We start from the raw sequence: 19,718 nt of genomic DNA on the forward strand, positions 1-19,718 counted from the left end.
GAAAGGCTCATATGGTAGTGGAGAGTGTAGACTGAGTCATGCCTCAGGAGATGTGCAGTTTTTACAACTTACTAGATCTAAAGCAAATTCTCTTTGGTTTGTCTCCTTATGTACACGATGAAGGCTTCATAGATCAGTTTGAAGGATTAAATTGAGACAGTGAATATAAAGTGTTTAACACAGATCCTGCACATAATGAATAATGTTAATATTATATGTGCTCTGTGCTCTCTTCACAGAGAAGTTTCTACAACCTCCCAAGCCCCATTATGTGTAATTGGAGAGGTTCCTTCTGCTATTAGTCAACAAGTTATTAATTTCAATAAATAGAGAAAAATAGCAAAAACAAAATTTTAATTTCATATATGTACTCAGCACTGTGATAGGGCCTCTATTCTGTTACAAAGTTATTATAAATTTAGTTTTCTAACTCTAGCTGATGTTAATCAAGCATGAGATGTCTGGATGACTGAAAATCATCCCAGGAAGATTAGTAAATAGGAAGGGCTATGAAAGCTGCTGCAGAAGAAATCTTTTAGGTAAAAAGGGAGTATGGCTATAGGAAGGGCAGGGAAATACTGGCAAGTAATAACTTGAATATACACAAGTCATGTTACACATCTGCCAGGTTTTATTATTTTATTTTATTTTATTTTTTTAGTGTGTGTGTGAGAGAGAGAGACAGGGACAGACAGGAAGGGAGAGAGATGAGAAGCATCAATTCCTTGTTGTATCACCTTAGTTGTTTATTGATTGCTTTCTCATATATACCTTGGTTGGGGGCTCCAGCAGAACAAGTGACCCCTTGCTCAAGCCAGCAACCTTGGGCTTCAAGCCAGCAACCTTTGTGCTCAAGCCAGTGACCATGAGGTCATGGCTGTGATCCCACGCTCAAGCTGGTGAGCTTATGCTCAAGCCAGATAAGCCTGTGCTCAAGCTGGTGATCTTGGGGTTTCAAACCTGAGTCCTTTGCATCCCTGGCTGAACTTCTGTTCACTGTGCCACCGCCTGGTCAGGCACATTTGCCAGATTTTAAAACACTGAGCTCTTGTCCCTGGGACAGTCAGGTCTTCTGCTTTATCAGATAGTCCCTCCCAGAGAGTCCCAGAACAAAATGGATTCAATAACTACGCCACATGGAATTTGAAAAATATATCTAATCTGAACAGGATTTTATTTCTTTTTGGATTTAAAAACTCATTTCATGAATGCATATTTATATTCATTAAATTAGAACAATCGATCACATAAACAAACTACCTAATAAGTAGTTGTTAGTTGAAATAAAATTCCAAGTGACAGTAATAAATGCAGGCACATAGTGTAGTAGATATCCAACAACTTAGGTGAAAAATGGCATGTTCTGAGAAAGTTTCTGGTGATTGCAAAAATTGGCTCAAGACAAAGACATTGATATAAAAAAATGCATGTGAAGAGTTCAAATGAAATGTGAAAAAGCAAAAGTAGTAAAATATTTAATATATTAAATAAATAAAACCTAACTTACTGAAATGAATAATAAAAGAGAGAATCTCTCTTCCCACATTAGTATATTTTCATAGACTATAATCCTGGTCAGAGCCACTAGAACAATCGATTCTCACTTCACTATTGCATCTCTAAGCCTCTAGTTCCTACTCAGTGCTTGAGGTTTTTCATATATGTGGCTTCTTCCTCCCACTACTGGTTTTTATTCTTCTGGTTCTTCCTCTTCTTCTTCTTCCTCCTCTTGTTCCTCTTGTCCTTCTTCCTCTTCTTCTTCCTTTTCTTCTTTCTTTTCTTCTTCCTTTTCTTCTTTCTTTTCCTCTTTCTTTTCTTCTTCCTTTTCTTCTTTCTTTTCCTCTTTCTTTTCTTCTTCCTTTTCTTCTTTCTTTTCCTCTTTCTTTTCTTCTTCCTTTTCTTCTTTCTTTTCCTCTTTCTTTTCTTCTTCCTTTTCTTCTTTCTTTTCTTCTTCCTTTTCTTCTTTCTTTTCCTCTTTCTTTTCTTCTTCCCTTTCTTCTTCCTTTTTCTCTGTTTTCTCTTCTGGGGGCTTTTCTGCAGCCCCTTCTGGACCCTCTTTTGTGGGCTCTTCTGGACTTCTACAAATGACGCACATGCTAATAATTAAAACTGCTAATAGTATGATGAAAAGTATAAAGAATGATATGATCATATTGTCTAACTTCTTTTCATGTTTCATAGGTTTGATAGTGGTGTGACTTCCACTTCCTTCTGGCTCTTGTCTTGAATTACCAGGGGGACCACTGTCCTCACTACCCCCATTACCTTCAGTATCGCACTTAGGGGGCGCATAGCCAGCCTCACAATGGCAGTGCTTTAAATTGTTGCAGACTCCTCTCCCACTACACGTATCTTTTGGTATGCAGTCGTAGTTGAACACAGCAGAATCAGTGCAGGAGTAGTTCATGCAGACTTTGTTTGGACCGCAAGAAGTGCCAAAGTTAATATCTCCATCATCAGAGATATCATTAGTGTTATAGGCGTCCATGCTCCAGCAGAAGTCTTGGTCATGCGGAATCTGGATTAGTGTCTGAAAAGGTTTGATTTCTGGTAGCTCTTCAACACCTGTACACATAATTTTCCCGCAAAACTTATTCTCATCGTTACACTTAATATAGTTTGGGTTACTAGAAGTGGGAGGGCCACAGTGTCCAAACCTGTTCCCTGCCTCATTTATGATATAACACTGCATTGGGGCAGCCATTGCAAACGGGCCAAAAAGATGTTGGCAGTGAACTGATTGACTACGGCATTCACCGTCAACACAGAAATCCAAACCACATGGTGTACCGTCTTGCATGTACGTGTTTGCAGGACATTCTCCAGAGGTACCACTACAATATTCTGGGAGGTCACAGACACCTTGAGCAGGACGACAGTTGGTTCCCTCTGGTAAAAACTGGCATGACAGATTACAACAGGGTCCAGGACTACACTGTGCTTTATCCTTCAGCCTACATGATTGGTCACAGCATGGGTTATTCCTACAAAGATTACCACAATCACACTGCTCGTCGCCCTCCATCACACCATTTCCACACACATCAGCCCTACGCAAGCGGCCTTTGCGCTGAGGTTTGTTAAACAGGCAGGCCCCTTTGTGTTCCTGGAGGAACTGGTAGAAGTAGTCAGAGCTGCAGTTGCTGAAGCCACTTTCCTTGGTGATATTTTCATACATGAGGCAGAAGTGTTTCTCTTTGCAAATACAGGCCGAGTGGTCGTGCTGAATACCCAAGTTGTGCCCAAGCTCGTGGGCCATGAGCGCTGCAGACAGGAGGAGATCTTGATGATGGAGCGATTCAACAGCTGCCGCGAAGCCACTGGAACAGGCACCATCGAGAAATGCGTGTCCCATGCCCTGTTCAGGACGCTGTCCGACAATCATGTGGGCAACATCGTGCTTCACACGATGGTGGAGCTGCTCTTGTCGCCAGCTATTGAAATTCCCGAGTGTAACTTGCAGGTCCGCGGGGACCTCTACGAGGTCCTCCTCGGTCCAAATCTCCATTCCAGCCAGCACCACCTCCGTGTTGATTCCCCTAGTGAAGCTGTTGGCCAGGGCAATGACGTCCAGTACTCTCTGGACTGTCTCACTGACGTCACCGCCCCACATTTGGAACTGCAGGTTGTTGACCACGACAAACATCTCCACGTACTTGGTGTGTGACCACAAGTAGGACAGCGCCTGTAGCCCGGCGGGAAGCCTGGCAGTCCCTTGTGGCCGGCTGCTGGACACCTCTTGGCTGTCTTTGGAGGTGACACTGCAGGAGACTCGAGCTTGATGTGACACGGTGTACAACACGTGTTCAAACCGTTTTGAAGAGTCCATCGGCTCGATGCCATAGGCTTTTCCCTCCTTAATCAGGATGCCCCTGAGGCCTGAACAGGCATTGACAGAAACAAAAGAACCCAGGACGCCTTCTATGTAGCCTTCATAGTGACAGTCATGTGAGATGACAGGCATTTCTTGTCCCAGGATGCCCTTGTGGTAGCTGAAGACTGGAAAGTTGTGGACAAAATAGTCTCTCTTCACCTGCAGGCGAATCAGCTGTTTCTGGCCCTGCATCAGGATCACATAGGATGCCTTTTCCCCTGGGTCTTCCCTTCCCTCCACAGTCAGAGCCTTGGGGATGACTATTTCATAAGAAGAGTAATATACCGATCCCAGGTCACAGTACAAGCTAGGCAGCAAACTCAGCACCAACACCAGCACCGTCCCCAACCTGATACATGAGGATCCTGGCACCAGTCCCAGCCTCAAGTCCTTCATCTGGGGAGCCCAAGTCTGAAGCACTCTGCTAGTCTCATTCATAACCACTTGCTTCTTCTGTAGGGAAGACAAGGAGGAGGCAGCGTTCCTCACAGAGGCAGGAGGCACTGACGCGACCTTAGTGAATCAGTGGCTGACACAGGGCCTATCAGCAGCAGCGGTCCTTGACACGCAGACCCTTAGTCACAGGTATTAGCTCCCCATGTACGCTGGCTGCAGAAAGGGTACCTACTGCCAACCTCTGGCTGTGTCTTCTCTAGCCTCTGTTTTCCTTCAGTTATTGTCCTTTCTCTGTGACTTCCTCCACAGCATTTGTTTCAGTGATCCTTGGTAAAGTCCTTTGACACGGTGGCAATGTAATCATGAAGGACTGCAAATCCTAAAATGCAAGATTGCCCCTTGAGAAAGGGAACAAAACCTCCATGCCTTCCTCAACTGTGCCACACAGAACACCCCTCCCCCAGCCCTCCTGTGTCCGTTACTCAGCTAACTCCTAATGTTCCAGACCAGGGGGCTTGGAGATCATTGGTGGGCACCTCCATTGCCCATTTCCTCTCTTGTGAAACTCCTGGTCTGTAACGCGTGGGCAGCACAACTCAGGCTGTTCTTGACTCCTCAATGGGGCTTTATAGTGATATGCCGGACTGTTAGATAAGGCAATGTGCTGGCTTCTCTGTGCCCCAAAATAGACCCAAATGGGCTGGTGACCATGGAGCAAGGGATAATACTGCTATTTTTTAACATTATCAAAATTCAGTCTTTCGAGTTCTATTTATAACACTGTCAAAAATGTGTATGGAGCCTGACCTGTGGTGGCACAGTGGATAAAGCGTTGACCTGGAAATGCTGAGGTCACCGGTTCGAAACCCTGGGCTTGCCTGGTCAAGGCACATATGGGAGTTGATGCTTCCAGCTCCTCCCCCCTTCTCTTTCTCCTCTCTCTCTGTCTCTCTCTCTCCCTCTCTCTCTCTCCTCTCTAAATAAAAAATAAATAAATAAATAAATAAATAAATAAATAAATAAAATAAATAAAATAAAAAGAAACGGAGTATTTAAAAAAAAAATGTGTATGGAAAATGCCAACAGAGCAGCCATATGTGTGATTTTCATAGGTACATAGACTGGTAACGCCTACACCCTTTTCTGGATACATACAGGTATCCTAAGATTATAGCAGTTGAAGACTAGGTATCCTAGAAGTATCCCCTGTGTTAGAAAATGTGTCCAGTGCCCACTTTTGTTAGTTTATCTTTATATGCCCAGGTTCAAGAGTAGATGAACTAAAATTACTCATTGAATGACTAAGTGACTTCCAGGTAAGTGTGCTGTGATGTCTCATCAGTTGTAGGTTATTTGATTGTGCTTGCTGCGTGTCTGCCCTGAAAGGCTGAAAATATTCCTAGTAAAACCCACAATTGTGCTGCAACTGTGCTGACGAATGGCAGTTCCATGATCTCAAAACGTACCTCCTTCTTACATTTTGCTGTTCAGTTCACTCTCCTAATGTTGTCTTGCCTCATATGTCACTGAGAAATATAAAAGCAATTGAGTAGTTCCATATGTAGACACCACATGAGTCCATCTGTATCTAAATTTTTCAACTCTGGTGGATAAATTGTCCATGCTCCAATGTAAGGCCAGTCCTCTTACTTGTGTGTGGGGTCTTACTTCCCTTTCAATTTCACATGGACTTTACTTTTCCAGTTGTCACTTCTGACTTATATCTTAAACATCTATTTGTTCATTGAATTCAATCTCATTATATGTTATAATGTCTCATCTTTATAAAACCTCCCCTCTTTGCCCCCATCACTCTCCAGTCCAATTTCTCCTCCATGTCTCATAATGAAACTGAAAATGTATATGCATTCAGTTCTAATTTGCATCACTACTTTTTTCTGAAATTTAAATTTTGAATCTTAGCTCTATTATAAAATGTGAATAAAACAAATATATTTTTTCTTTAAATTATTTAAAAGAGAACTCACCCACATGCAGAAGGACAGAAGTGTTATGATTTAATTTACATGAGGTTTCTCAAATAATCAAGCTCATGGAAATAGAAAGTGAAATAGCAGTTACAAGGAGCTGGGGAAAAGAGCAATGGGACTAGCCATAATCAGATATTTCAGTGGTCTGAGTACTTAGTAGATAGAGCGACATCCCAATCTGCAAAGGTTGCAGGTTTGATGCTCAGGGCACATACAGGAAGAGATAGATGTTGCTCTCTCTTTCTCCCTCTCTCTCCCCCCCCCCACTCTAAAATCAATCAATTAAAAAAGAATAGTGGGACTGTTTGATGGGAAAGAGTTTCAGTTTGGGATGATGGAAAAGTTCTGGTAGTGGATTGTGATGACATTTGCAAAACAATGTAAATGTACTTCATGCCACTGAATTGCACACTTAAAAATGGTAAAGATGGTTACTTTTATGTATATTTGAGAGAGAGGGAGAAAGCAATATAAGTACAACTCTGATTAAGTAATTGTAGTTTTAGCTCCATTGAAGTCCCCATGTGCCATTACCAATCACAAACCTTCCTGCCACAGAGGAATCATGACCCTGTCTTTTATCGTAGCTACTTCGTCACTTTATCTCCTCAATTTGCTTTCTAAATATGCATCTCAAGATTGTGTAATTTTATTTTACTTGCCTTTTAATAACACCTTTATTGAGATATAATTCACATACCATAATCATCTTTTGAAGTATATATGCCAGTGGTTTGCAGTGTGTTCAGAAAACTATGCAACTGTCATTAAATCAATTCAAGAACATCTGTCGACCTGGAATGCTGAGGTTGCTGATTCGAAATCCTGGGCTTACCTGGTCAAAGCACGTATGGGAGTTGATGCTTCCTGCTCCTCCTCCCCTCCTCTCTCTCTCACTCCAATCTCTAAAAATGAATAAATAAAATCTAAAAAAATAAATAAAATAAAAAATAAACTTCACCTTAAAAAAGAAAAAAAAAACCTGACCTGTGGTGGCGCAGTAAATAAGGCATCAACCTAGAATGCTCAGGTTTCTGGTTCAAGACCCAGGGCTTTGCCTGGTTAAGGCATATACAAGAAGCAACTGCAAGTTGATGCTTCCTGTTCCTTCCTCCCTCCTGCCTTTATCTCTTTTCTGTAAAATCAATAAATATAATTTAAAAAATTTTTTAAACATCTTCTCACTTTCAAGCAAAACTCTGGTATCTATTAGCAGTCACACCCCTTTCTCCCTTGACCCCAGTTCACAGCCACCACTACTCTACTTTCTAGCTGGATGATTTTGTCTATTCTGGACATTTCATAGCAGTGGAATCCTGCATATGGTAATATCTGTGATTGACTTATTTCACCTAGGATAATGTTTCCAAGAATTAGCCTTGTGGTAGATTAGTCTTGTGGTATCAGTACTTTCTTTCCTTTTGGCCAAATAATGTTCTTTTTGTGCAGATACACCAATATTTTATTTTTTGATTCATCAATTGCTGAACATTTTAGTTGTTTCCACTTTGGGGCTATTATGAATAATACTGCTAGGGACATTTGAGTACAAGTTTTTGTATGGACATATGTTTTCATTTCTCCTGAGTAGATACTTAGGAGTGGAACTGCTTGGTCATATGATACTCTATGTTTAGCTACTTGAGAAACTGCCCAGGTATTTCCAAAGCAGCTACACAATTTCATATTCCTGCCAGCAATGAATGAGGATTCCAGTTTCTCCACATCTTCCCTGATATTTGTTATTGTCTACTTTTTTTATTATAGCCATTCTAGTGGATGTGACGAGGTATCTCATTATAGTTTTGACCTGTATTTCCCAATAATTAATGATGTTACACACCTTTTCATATTCTTTTTGGTCACTTATATCTTCTTTGCAGAAATGTCTGTTTGCATGCTTTGCCCTCGTAAAATCAGGTGTTTTTTCTTATTGAGTTGTAAGACTCCTTAATATTTTTTGGGTACTAGTTTCTCTCAGATACGATTTGCAAATATCTTCTCTCATTCTCTGGCCTGGCTTTTCATTCTCTTGTTGGTGTCTCTTACAGTGTAGAAGTATTTCACTTTTTTCTTCGATTTTTTTTAATCAACAGAGAATGAGACAGGAAGGGAAAGAGAGAGATGAGCAGCATTAATTCGTAGTTGTGGCACTTCAGTTGCTCACTGATTGCTTCTCATATGTGCCTTAATGGGGTTGGGTAGGCTCCAGCCTAGCCAGTGGCCTCTTGCTCAAGCCAGTGACCTTGTGCTTCAAGCCTTGCAATCTTTGGGCTCAAGCTAACAACCATGGGCTCATGTCAATGATCACATACTCAAGTTGGCAACCCGTGCTCAAGTCAGTGACCTTGGGGTTTCGAAACTGGACCTCAGTGTCCCAGGTCGATGCTCTGCCCACTGCGCTATCACCAATCCAGCTCTTCTGATTTATTGTGTCAAAACACACATAACAAAATTTACTGTCTTATCCACTTTTAGGTATACATTCAGTAGTCTTAAATACCTTCATAATGTTGTGCTACCATCACCACTATCCATCTTTAGACTCTTCATCTTTAAAACTGAAACTCTGTGCCCCCCCCACACACACACACGACCCTTAGCAGCTGCCTTTCTACTTTCTGTCTATGCTTTTAACTACTCTAGTGGAATCATAGTGTTTGTCTTTTTTTTTTTTATTTCCCCAAAGTGAGAAGCAGGGGTGGTGGTGCAGACAGACAGATTCCCACATATGCCCGACCAGGATCCACCCAGCATGCCCACCAGGGGGTGATGCTCTGCCCATCTGGGGCGTCCAGATGCAATCAGAGCCATTCTAGCATCTGAGGCAGAGGCCATGGATCCATCCTCAGCACCTGGGCCAACTTCACTCCAGTGGAGCCTTGGCTGCAGGAGGGGAAAAGAGAGACAGAGAGAAAGGAGAGGGGGAAGGGTGGAGAAGCAGATGGGTGCTCCTCCTGTGTGCCCTGGCCGGGAATCAAACCCAGGACTTCCATAGGACTTCTGCATGTGGAGCTGACACTCTACCGCTGAGCCAACTGACCAGGGCTAGTGTTTGTCTTTTTTTTGTTGTTGTTACAGAGACAGAGAGAGAGTCAGAGAGAGGGATAGACAGGGACGGAGAGATGAGAAGCATCAATCATTAGTTTTTCGTTGCGCATTGCAACACCTTAATTGTTCATTGATTGCTTTCTCATATGTGCCTTGACCGCAGGCCTTCAGCAGACCGAGTAACCCCTTGCTTGAGCCAGCGACCTTGGGCTCAAGCTGGTGAGCTTTTGCTCAAACCACAACCTCGGGGTCTCAAACCTGGGTCTTCCGCATCCCAGTCTGACGCTCTATCCACTGCGCCACCGCCCGGTCAGGCTGTTTGTCTTTTTTTGACTGGCATATTTCACTTAGCATAATGTCCTCAAGGTTCATTCATGTTGTAGCATGTTGCAGAATTTCCTTTCTTTTTAAGGGTGAATAGAATCATTGTATGTACAAACCATACTTTGTTCATCCATTTGTTCGTCATTGGACATTTAAGTTGCTTTATGTTTTAGCTATTGTGAATAATACTGCTATGAACATGGACATACAAATAACAGTTCAAGACCTTGTTTTAGGTGTTCTGGGGTGTATACACAGAGTAGTATAGCTGGATCATACGGTAATTCTATTTTAATTTTTTGAGGAACCACCATATTGTATTCCACAGCAGCTATACCATTTTACATTCCCATCAACAGTATACAAGGGTTTTGACGTTTTCTACATCTTCTCCAACACTTGCTTTTTCTGTCTGTTTTATTTTTTGATAGTTGCCATCCTAATGAGTGTGAGATAGTGTCTCATTGTAGTTTTGATTTGCATTTCTCCAATGATTAGTCATACTGCGTATCTTTTCCTGTGCTTATAGGCTATTTGTATATCTTGTTTCTGAAGAAATGTTAATTTGAGTCCTTTGCCCAATTTTTGAATCAGGTTGTTGGTTTGAGGCTTAGGAGTTCTCTACATATTCTGGACATTATTAATCTCTTAATAGATATATAATTTGCAAATATCTTCTTTTATTCTCAGTGTAGGCTCTTTACTCTGGTTCTAGTGGGTTTTTTCTTTTTTTATTTAAGTGAGAGGAAGAGAGACAAAGAGACAGACTTCTGCATGACCCCAACTGGGACCCATCCAGCAAGTCCCCTAGTGTTATGCTCTGCCCATCTAGGGCCATTGCTCAACAAGCAAGCTATTTTTAGTGTCTGAGGCAGAAGCTCCATGGAGTCATTCTCAGCACCTGGAGCCAATGTGTTCAAATCAGTTGAGCCATAGCTGCAGGAGGGGAAGAGAGGGATAGAGCGGGAGGGGAGGAGAACAGATGGTCACTTCTCTTATGTGCCCTGACCAGGACTCGAACCCATGACATCCTCATGCCAGGCCGACACTTACAAATAAGCTAACTGAGCAGGGCCTATTGTTTTTTATTGTTTTTAAATGAACAAACTGATGTTTCTATTACTTGATTAATTTCTATATTTCCAAAAAAATGATGTGACTATTTTTGCCAGTGTTACAACAGCTGATATGGAGCAAATGATTTCTAGAGGACTTTATTTAAACATATTGGAAATGCTCCTCATTTTACAGCTTAACTTCATCTGAATCCATATGAAAGCAGTGTTTATACAGTCTACAGTCATCCCTCGCCATATTGCAGTTCACTTTTCGCAGTCTCACTGTATTGCAGATTTTTAAATTATATATATCCAATTTTGTATAGTGGATTTTTCACTATATTGTATAGTGGGATTTTGCAGTATATATGTATTTTTTTATATTTATTATTTTAATTATTTTTGTGGTAAAATTAGCATTTTCTAGCCTAAAAATTGAAAATATAAAAATATTTAAAATATTTCTTAAAACATATTACTTTCACTGGTGAGTACCCATATAGAATTTTATATGTTAAAATTACCTAGGTTTAAGAGTATAGAAAGTGTTTAAGAGTATAGGAAGTGTTTATAAGAGTGTGGGAAAGATTTATAAGAATGTGAGGAGGGTTTATAAAGTGTTAAAATATATGTAAATAATGAAATATAAGGTCGCTACTTCATGGATTTTCGCCTATCACGGGAGGTTCTCGAACCTAATCCCTGTGATATATGAGGGACCACTGTATATGGCTTTTTTCCACACAGTATTTAAGTTTACTTAAGGATTTTTGTGTGCTACTTTAGTTCATTGCCTTCTGTTGCTCTACACTGTATTTTTTTGTGTGTGGATCTATTCAATTTAACATCCATTATCTGTGAACAGACGGTTTTTTTCTTCTGCAGTACTCTGAAGAGGGCTTTTTTTTTTTTTTTTTAATAAATTTTTATTAATGGTAATGGGATGACATTAATAAATCAGGGTACATATATTCAAAGAAAACATGTCTAGGTTATTTTGTCATCAAATTATGTTGCAAACCCCTCGCCCAAAGTCAGATTGTCCTCTGTCACCCTCTATCTAGTTCTCTGTGCCCCTCCCCCTCCCCCTAACTCTCTCCCTCCCTCCCTCCCATGTCCTCCCTCCCCCCCCACCCTTGGTAACCACCACACTCTTGTCCATGTCTCTTAGTCTCATTTTTATGTTCCACCAATGTATGGAATCATGTAGTTCTTGTTTTTTTCTGATTTACTTATTTCACTCCGTATGATGTTATCAAGATCCCACCATTTTGCTGTAAATGATCTGATGTCATCATTTCTTATGGCTGAGTAGTATTCCATAGTGTATATGTGCCACATCTTCTTTATCCAGTCTTCTATTGAAGGGCTTTTTGGTTGTTTCCATGTCTTGGCCACTGTGAACAGTGCTGCAATGAACATGGGGCTACATGTGTCTTCACGTATCAATGTTTCTGAGGTTTTGGGGTATATACCCAGTAGAGGGATTGCTGGGTCATAAGGTAGTTCTATTTGCAGTTTTTTGAGGAACCACCATAATTTTCTCCATAATGGTTGTACTACTTTACAGTCCCACCAACAGTGAATGAGGGTTCCTTTTTCTCCACAGCCTCTCCAACATTTGCTATTACCCGTCTTGTTGATAATAGCTAATCTAACAGGAGTGAGGTGGTATCTCATTGTAGTTTTGATTTGCATTTCTCTAATAACTAATGAAGCTGAGCATCTTTTCATATATCTGTTGGCCATTTGTATTTCTTCCTGGGAGAAGTGTCTGTTCATGTCCTCTTCCCATTTTTTTATTGGATTGTTTGTTTGTTTGTTGTTGAGTTTTATGAGTTCTTTGTAAATTTTGGATATTAGGCCCTTATCTGAGCTGTCGTTTGAAAATATCAGTTCCCATATAGTTGGCTGTCTGTTTATTTTGATATCAGTTTCTCTTGCTGAGCAAAAACTTTTAATTCTGATGTAGTCCCATTCATTTATCTTTGCCTTCACTTCTCTTGCCATTGGAGTCAAGTTCATAAAATGTTCTTTAAAACCCAGGTCCATGATTTTAGTACCTATGTCTTCTTCTATGTACTTTATTGTTTCAGGTCTTATATTTAGGTCTTTGATCCATTTTGAATTAATTTTAGTACACGGGGACAGGCTGTAGTCGAGTTTCATTCTTTTGCATGTGGCTTTCCAGTTTTCCCAACACCATTTGTTGAAGAGGCTTTCTTTTCTCCATTGTGTGTTGTTGGCCCCTTTATCAAAGATTATTTGACCATATATATGTGGTTTTATTTCTGGGCTTTCTATTCTGTTCCATTGGTCTGAGTGTCTATTTTTCTGCCAATACCATGCTGTTTTGATTATCGTGGCCCTATAATATAGTTTAAAGTCAGGTATTGTAATGCCCCCAGCTTCATTCTTTTTCCTTAGGATTGTTTTGGCTATTCGGGGTTTTTTATAGTTCCATATAAATCTGATGATTTTTTGTTCCATTTCTTTAAAAAATCTCATAGGGATTTTGATGGGAATTGCATTAAATTTGTATATTGCTTTGAGTAATATGGCCATTTTGATTATATTTATTCTTCCTATCCAAGAACAAGGAATATTTTTCCATCTCATTGTATCTTTTTCGATTTCCCTTAACAATGCTTTGTAATTTTCATTATATAGGTCCTTTACATTCTTTGTTATGTTTATTCCTAGGTATTTTATTTTTTTTGTTGCAATCGTGAAGGGGATTATTTTTTTGAGTTCGTTTTCTAATATTTCATTGTTGGCATATAGAAAGGCTATGGACTTTTGTATGTTAATTTTGTATCCTGCGACCTTACTGTATTGGTTTATTGTTTCTAATAATCTTTTTGTGGAGTCCTTCGGGTTTTCGATGTATAGGATCATATCATCAGCAAAAAGTGATAGCTTTACTTCTTCTTTTCCGATATGGATGCCTTTTATTTCTTTGTCTTGTCTGATTGCTCTGGCCAGAACTTCTAGCACCACGTTGAATAAGAGTGGAGAGAGTGGACAACCCTGTCTTGTTCCTGATTTAAGGTAGAAAGTCCTCAGTTTTATGCCGTTTAATAGGATGTTGGCTGATGGTTTATCATATATGGCCTTTATCATGTTGAGATATTTTCCTTCTATACCCATTTTGTTGAGAGTCTTAAACATAAAATTGTGTTGTATTTTATCAAAAGCCTTTTCTGCATCTATTGATAAGATCATGTGGTTTTTGTTCTTTGTTTTGTTGATATGGTGTATTACGTTAACCGTTTTGCGTATGTTGAACCATCCTTGAGATTCTGGGATGAATCCCACTTGATCATGATGTATTATTTTTTTAATATGTTGTTGTATTCGGTTTGCCAGTATTTTGTTTAGTATTTTAGCATCTGTATTCATTAGAGATATTGGTCTGTAGTTTTCTTTCTTTGTGCCATCCTTGCCAGGTTTTGGTATGAGGGTTATGTTGGCCTCATAAAATGTGTTTGGAAGTATTGCTTCTTCTTCAATTTTTTGGAAGACTTTGAGTAGAATAGGAACCAAGTCTTCTTTGAATGTTTGATAGAATTCACTAGTATAACCGTCTGGGCCTGGACTTTTATTTTTGGGGAGATTTTTAATAGTTTTTTCTATTTCCTCCCTGCTGATTGGTCTGTTTAGGCTTTCTGCTTCTTCATGACTCAGTCTAGGAAGGTTGTATTGTTCTAGGAATTTATCCATTTCTTCTAGATTGTTGTATTTGGTGGCATATAATTTTTCATAGTATTCTACAATAATTCTTTGTATATCTATGATGTCTGTGGTGATCTCTCCTCTTTCATTTTGGATTTTATTTATTTGAGTCCTGTGTCTTTTTTCCTTGGTGAGTCTTGCCAAGGGTTTGTCAATTTTGTTGATCTTTTCAAAGAACCAGCTCCTTGTTTTATTGATTTTTTCTATAGTTTTTCTGTTCTCTATTTCATTTATTTCTGCTCTGATTTTTATTATCTCCTTTCTTCGGCTGGTTTTGGGTTGTCTTTGTTCTTCTTTTTCTAGTTCCTTAAGGTGTGAAGTTAAGTGGTTTACTTCGGCTCTCTCTTGTTTGTTCATATAGGCCTGAAGTGATATGAACTTTCCTCTTATTACTGCTTTTGCTGCATCCCAGAGATTCTGATATGTCATATTTTCATTTTCATTTGTCTGTATATATCTTTTGATTTCTGCGCTTATTTCTTCTTTGACCCATTCATTTTTTAGAAGTATGTTGTTTAGTTTCCACATTTTTGTGGGTTTTTCCCCCTCTTTTTTGCAGTTGAATTCTAGTTTCAAGGCTTTATGATCAGAAAATATGCTTGGTACAATTTCAATTTTTCTAAATTTGCTGATATTGTCTTTGTGGCCCAACATATGGTCAATTCTTGAGAATGTTCCATGTACACTAGAGGAAAATGTATACTCTGTCGCTTTGGGATGAAGTGTCCTGTAGATGTCTATCATATCCAGGTGTTCTAGTATTTCGTTTAAGGCCACTATATCTTTATTGATTCTCTGTTTGGATGACCGATCTAGAGCCGTCAGCGGTGTATTGAGGTCTCCAAGTATGATTGTATTTTTGTTAGTTTTTGTTTTAAGGTCAATAAGTAGCTGTCTTATATATTTTGGTGCTCCTTGGTTTGGTGCATATATATTAAGGATTGTTATGTCTTCTTGATTCAACTTCCCCTTAATCATTATGAAATGACCATTTTTGTCTCTGAGTACTTTTTCTGTCTTGTAGTCAGCATTATTAGATATGAGTATTGCTACGCCTGCTTTTTTTTGGGTGTTGTTTGCTTGGAGTATTGTTTTCCAGCCTTTCACTTTGAATTTGTTTTTATCCTTGTTGCTTAGATGTGTTTCTTGTAGGCAGCATATAGTTGGATTTTCTTTTTTAATCCATTCTGCTACTCTGTGTCTTTTTATTGGTAAGTTTAATCCATTTACATTTAGTGTAATTATTGACACTTGTGGGTTCCCTACTGCCATTTTATAAATTGCTTTCTGTTAGTTTTGTATCTAGTTTGATTCTTCTCTTTTGTTTTTCTATCATTTGTTTTTGTTTGTTTGTGTTCCATACTTCTTTCCTCTGTTGCTACCTTTTTTAAGTCAAGTGTTTTTGTGGTGGTTTTTTTAAGGGTGGTTACCATTAAGTAATGAAAAGGGTACCTCCCATATTCATTGTAGTACCCTATCTTATAAGTATTTCTGCACTTCATCATCCTTTGCTACTGTTAATCTCCATCCTCTCCCCCCTTTTTTTCCTTTGTTGTCACAGTTTAAGTTTGGTTTTATTGTGTTCTTGGTGGAGCTGTTACTTGTGGTGTTGTTTTCTTTTGTTCTTTGAATCTGGTTGGAAAACCCCCTTTAGTATTTCCTGGAGTGGGGGCTTTCTGTTGATAAATTTTCTCATCTTTTCTGTATTTGTGAATGTTTTTATATCTCCTTCATACTTGAAGGATAGCTTTGATGGGTATAGTATTCTTGGCTGGAAGTTCCTCTCTTTCAGGGCTTTAAATATTGGGGTCCACTCTCTTCTAGCTTGTAGAGTTTCTGCTGAGAAATCTGATGATAATCTAATAGGCCTTCCTTTATATGTTGTACTCTTCTTTTCCCTGGCTGCCTTGAGAATTTTTTCTTTGTCATTGGTTTGTGTCATCTTTATTATGATGTGCCTTGGAGTGGGTTTGTTGGGGTTAAGAAAACTTGGTGTTCTGTTTGCTTCTTGAATTTGAGGCTTTAGTTCCTTCCACAGGCTTGGGAAGTTCTCGTCTATTATTTGTTTGAGTATATTCTCCATTCCATTTTCTTTCTCTTCTCCCTCTGATATACCTATTATTCTTATGTTATTCTTTCTGATGGAGTCAGACAATTCCTGTAGGGCTTTCTCATTTTTTATTATTTTTGAGTCTCTTTCTTCTTCTCTCTGTTGTGCCTCAAGTTGTTTGTCTTCTATTTCACTAATCCTATCTTCAATCTGGGCTGTTCTGTTAGCTAAGCTTGTTACCTCGTTTTTCAGCTCGTGAATTGAGTTTTTCATTTCTGTTTGATTTGTTTTTATAGTTTCAATTTCCTTGGTAATATATTCTTTGTGTTCATTGAGTTGTTTTCTGATCTCCCTATATTGCCTTTCTGTGTTTTCTTGTATATCTCTGAGTATTTTTAAGATTTCTATTTTAAATTCTCTGTCATTTAGCTCCAAGGCTTCCAATATGTTAAGTCTTTTCTCCATAGATTTTTCCACATCTATTTGTGTTACCTCTCTTTCTTTTGTATCCATAATATTCGATTTCCTCTTTCTTATCGGCATCTGAGGGTGGTCTTATTGATAGCACTAATTAGAATTAATAAAGAGTAAAAAGTAAAAAAAAAAAAAAAAAAAGGTAAAACACCCCACAAAAAAAAACAGTAATAATTTATTATTTCCCCCTTTTTTTCTCTCTTCTCTTTCCCTCCTCTCCCCTCCTCAGGGAAATATCGTGCCCATAATGGAGGGCCTGATTTGGGGTGAAGAGTTCAAGGGGCAAAAAAAAGGGAGTAGGGACCTACTAAATGCAAAAAAAAAAAAAAAAAAAAAAAAAAAAAGGAAGAAAATCTTAGACAAGCATAAGATGATTTGCTTGTATGTGATGGTCAACTAAGAGATATAATGAGAGGGATAAGAGGGAACCAGAAAAAAGGACCAAAAAAGAATAATAAAGAAGAAAAAATAAAAATAATAAGTAAAAATCTGTTGTATTAAGTGGAGCGAAGACTAAATACAATGGAGACCTTGGGTTGGGAGGACCCAAAATGCCACAAAAATAAACAAACAAGAAAAAAAATAAAAACAAAAGCAAAAAAGAGAAATAAAGCCAAAAAAAAGCCTTGAGTCCCAAATTAACTAATTTGTTCGTGATTGAGGATTATATGGGAGGAAAGTAAAATGAGAAAAGAAAAAACGAATAGAAAGGAAAAAATAAGAAAAAGAGAAAAACGAAGGAAGAAATAAAATAGGAAGAGAAAAAAACAAAATAAAGCAAGACAAAAAAAAAAAAAAAGGAGAGAGTGAGAGTTAAGTGTTTTGGAGTATAACCTTAAAGGAGGGTGAGGATGAAGAAGAAAAATAAAATGCAACACTCATGGGTAGTGTAGTTCAAGAAAGGGGAAGCATAAGATGGGCAGAGAATAGAAGGACCGAGGTGGAGGAAATAAAGGCAAAAAGATAGAAGAAACAAACAACAACAACAACAACAACAAAAAAAAAAAATAGTGGATCAAGTTGTAAAGTCTGTGGGTTTTTCTTGATTTTGAGAGGTTAACTTCTTCCTTTTTCTTTTCTCTCCCTCTTCCTGGTCGGTGACTCTGTACCCCAGGCTCTGCCCCTGTGTCACTCTTAGGTAGGGATTTGCAGTTGATGGGATTCTATGGCAATGTCATATAATTGGCTTTAGTCTTGCTGGAAGGCTTATTGGCGTTTGCAGGGTCCAACGATGAGAGAGTTTGCTTTCCTGGATTCTCTCTCCTAGTCCCCCCTTTCTGAATTAGCAGCCTGGTGATCCAGCTATAAGGCTGCAACTGCTTCTGCCACAGGCGCACTTCCTTGCGGTTTGAAAGAACGTCCCTGTGGTAGATTCCTCCACACCCTCGTCTCTCAGATTCAAGTGATAACAGTCCTTTCGCTATCAGTTTGTGTGGAACTCCGGAATGCTCCGAGGATAAATTTTTCTGTTTCTAGTTGATAAATTTGTTGTGATTTAGGGGAGAGCTGTCGGACGCGCTGCTCACGGCGCCGTTTCCGTGACGTCACTCCAAAATATATTTTCAAGAAAGTTTGCAACCTTATAAGGTAAAACTTTAGCAAAATTGCATCCTATCTTAAAGTTGTCTCTCGTTAAATCTTTCACTTGAAAAAAAAAATCTTTCACTTGGTCAACATTTGCTGAGCGCTTACAATGAGTTTGGACCCTCAGAGCTGGACAAAATAGAAACCTGCCACCACTTCATGATGTCAGAATGTAGTAGGGAAAAGACACTTTCCCTGACAATGGCTACACAATGTGCAGACTCACTAGAGGTCAGCATCCATTTGTAAGGCTTTTGTTTCATTAGAATCCATGAGGAAAACACCATGTTCTGGGCAAGTAAGGACATATCAATTATCTTCCTGGTGACTTTCTTTCTGTCTATATCTTCCCTAAAGGGAAATGCTCATGAGGCAGTAGAGAGTGTACATCCAGTCATGTCTGTCTGTGGCAGGCAGCAGGTGCCAGCCCTTACTAGCTCTAGTTAGAACTCTTGTCTTTGTTCCTCTTCTACAAGAAGATGCTCTAATAGAGTGAGTGGGGGGGGGGATTAAATTAAGACAATGAATGTCAAGTGTTTAGTGTCTTACACAGAATTGATAATGTTACTATTTTACATGCTTTGCGATCACTTTACAGACAATTAACCACCTTCCAGTGCTCTGTTCCTTTGGATTGTCGGTCAATAACATATTAATTTAATGATGGAATTGAGAAATATAATAAATAAAGTAGAAAAACAGGGAAAAGGGAAAAATGACTACTTCCAACTGAACTAGTACTGTGCAAGTTCGTCTCTTGCCTAGGTCGCTGACTCTCTTCCGTGTTTTTAGACACAGGACGATCACAGCAGCCTGGATCAGATAGAGCCCTTTCTAGAGAATCCCAAACCTAAGCGAGACCGAGTTTATAGTCCAATTAGAACCTAAAATGACACCTTATCAGAAAGCTGTTATCTCTTTACTTTTTTTTTTTTTAATTTTTTTTTTTATTCATTTTTAGAGAGGAGAGAGACAGAGAGAGGAGAGAGGGACAGAGAGAGAGAAGGGGAAGGAGCTGGAAGCATCAACTCCCATATGTGCCTTGACCAGGCAAGCCCAGGGTTTCAAACCAGCGACCTCAGCATTTCCAGGTCGACACTTTATCCACTGCGCCACCACAGGTCAGGCATCTCTTTACTTTTTAATTTGAAATCCTTTTATTTCATGAATATACTTCACCA

General features: G+C 39.1%; 2 protein-coding genes across 4 annotated transcripts in view; one reads left to right on the forward strand and one right to left on the reverse strand.

Annotated features, from left to right (window-relative positions):
- TMEM116 (transmembrane protein 116) overlaps nt 1-19,718 on the forward strand; it is a 131,467-nt gene that overhangs the window by 64,213 nt on the left and 47,536 nt on the right. The window contains exon 12 of one of the 3 annotated variants that reach the window (XM_066260572.1): nt 19,499-19,687. The exons of the other annotated variants lie outside the window; for them this stretch is intronic. Coding sequence (XP_066116669.1) covers nt 19,499-19,687 — 189 coding nt within the window. Of the gene's footprint in view, nt 1-19,498; nt 19,688-19,718 lie in introns of those variants that run through there. 3 annotated transcript variants of the gene reach the window in all.
- LOC136325732 (disintegrin and metalloproteinase domain-containing protein 1a-like) lies at nt 1,892-6,150 on the reverse strand (the record flags this gene model as incomplete). The annotated part of the gene is made up of 2 exons (XM_066260560.1): nt 5,737-6,150; nt 1,892-4,649 (listed from the first exon to the last, which is right to left on the reverse strand). A coding segment is annotated over exon 2 (2,421 nt), but the record flags the coding sequence as incomplete, so codon positions are not given.

Source organism: Saccopteryx bilineata, chromosome 2, assembly GCF_036850765.1.
Source record: "Saccopteryx bilineata isolate mSacBil1 chromosome 2, mSacBil1_pri_phased_curated, whole genome shotgun sequence".
Taxonomy (NCBI): Eukaryota; Metazoa; Chordata; class Mammalia; order Chiroptera; family Emballonuridae; genus Saccopteryx; species Saccopteryx bilineata.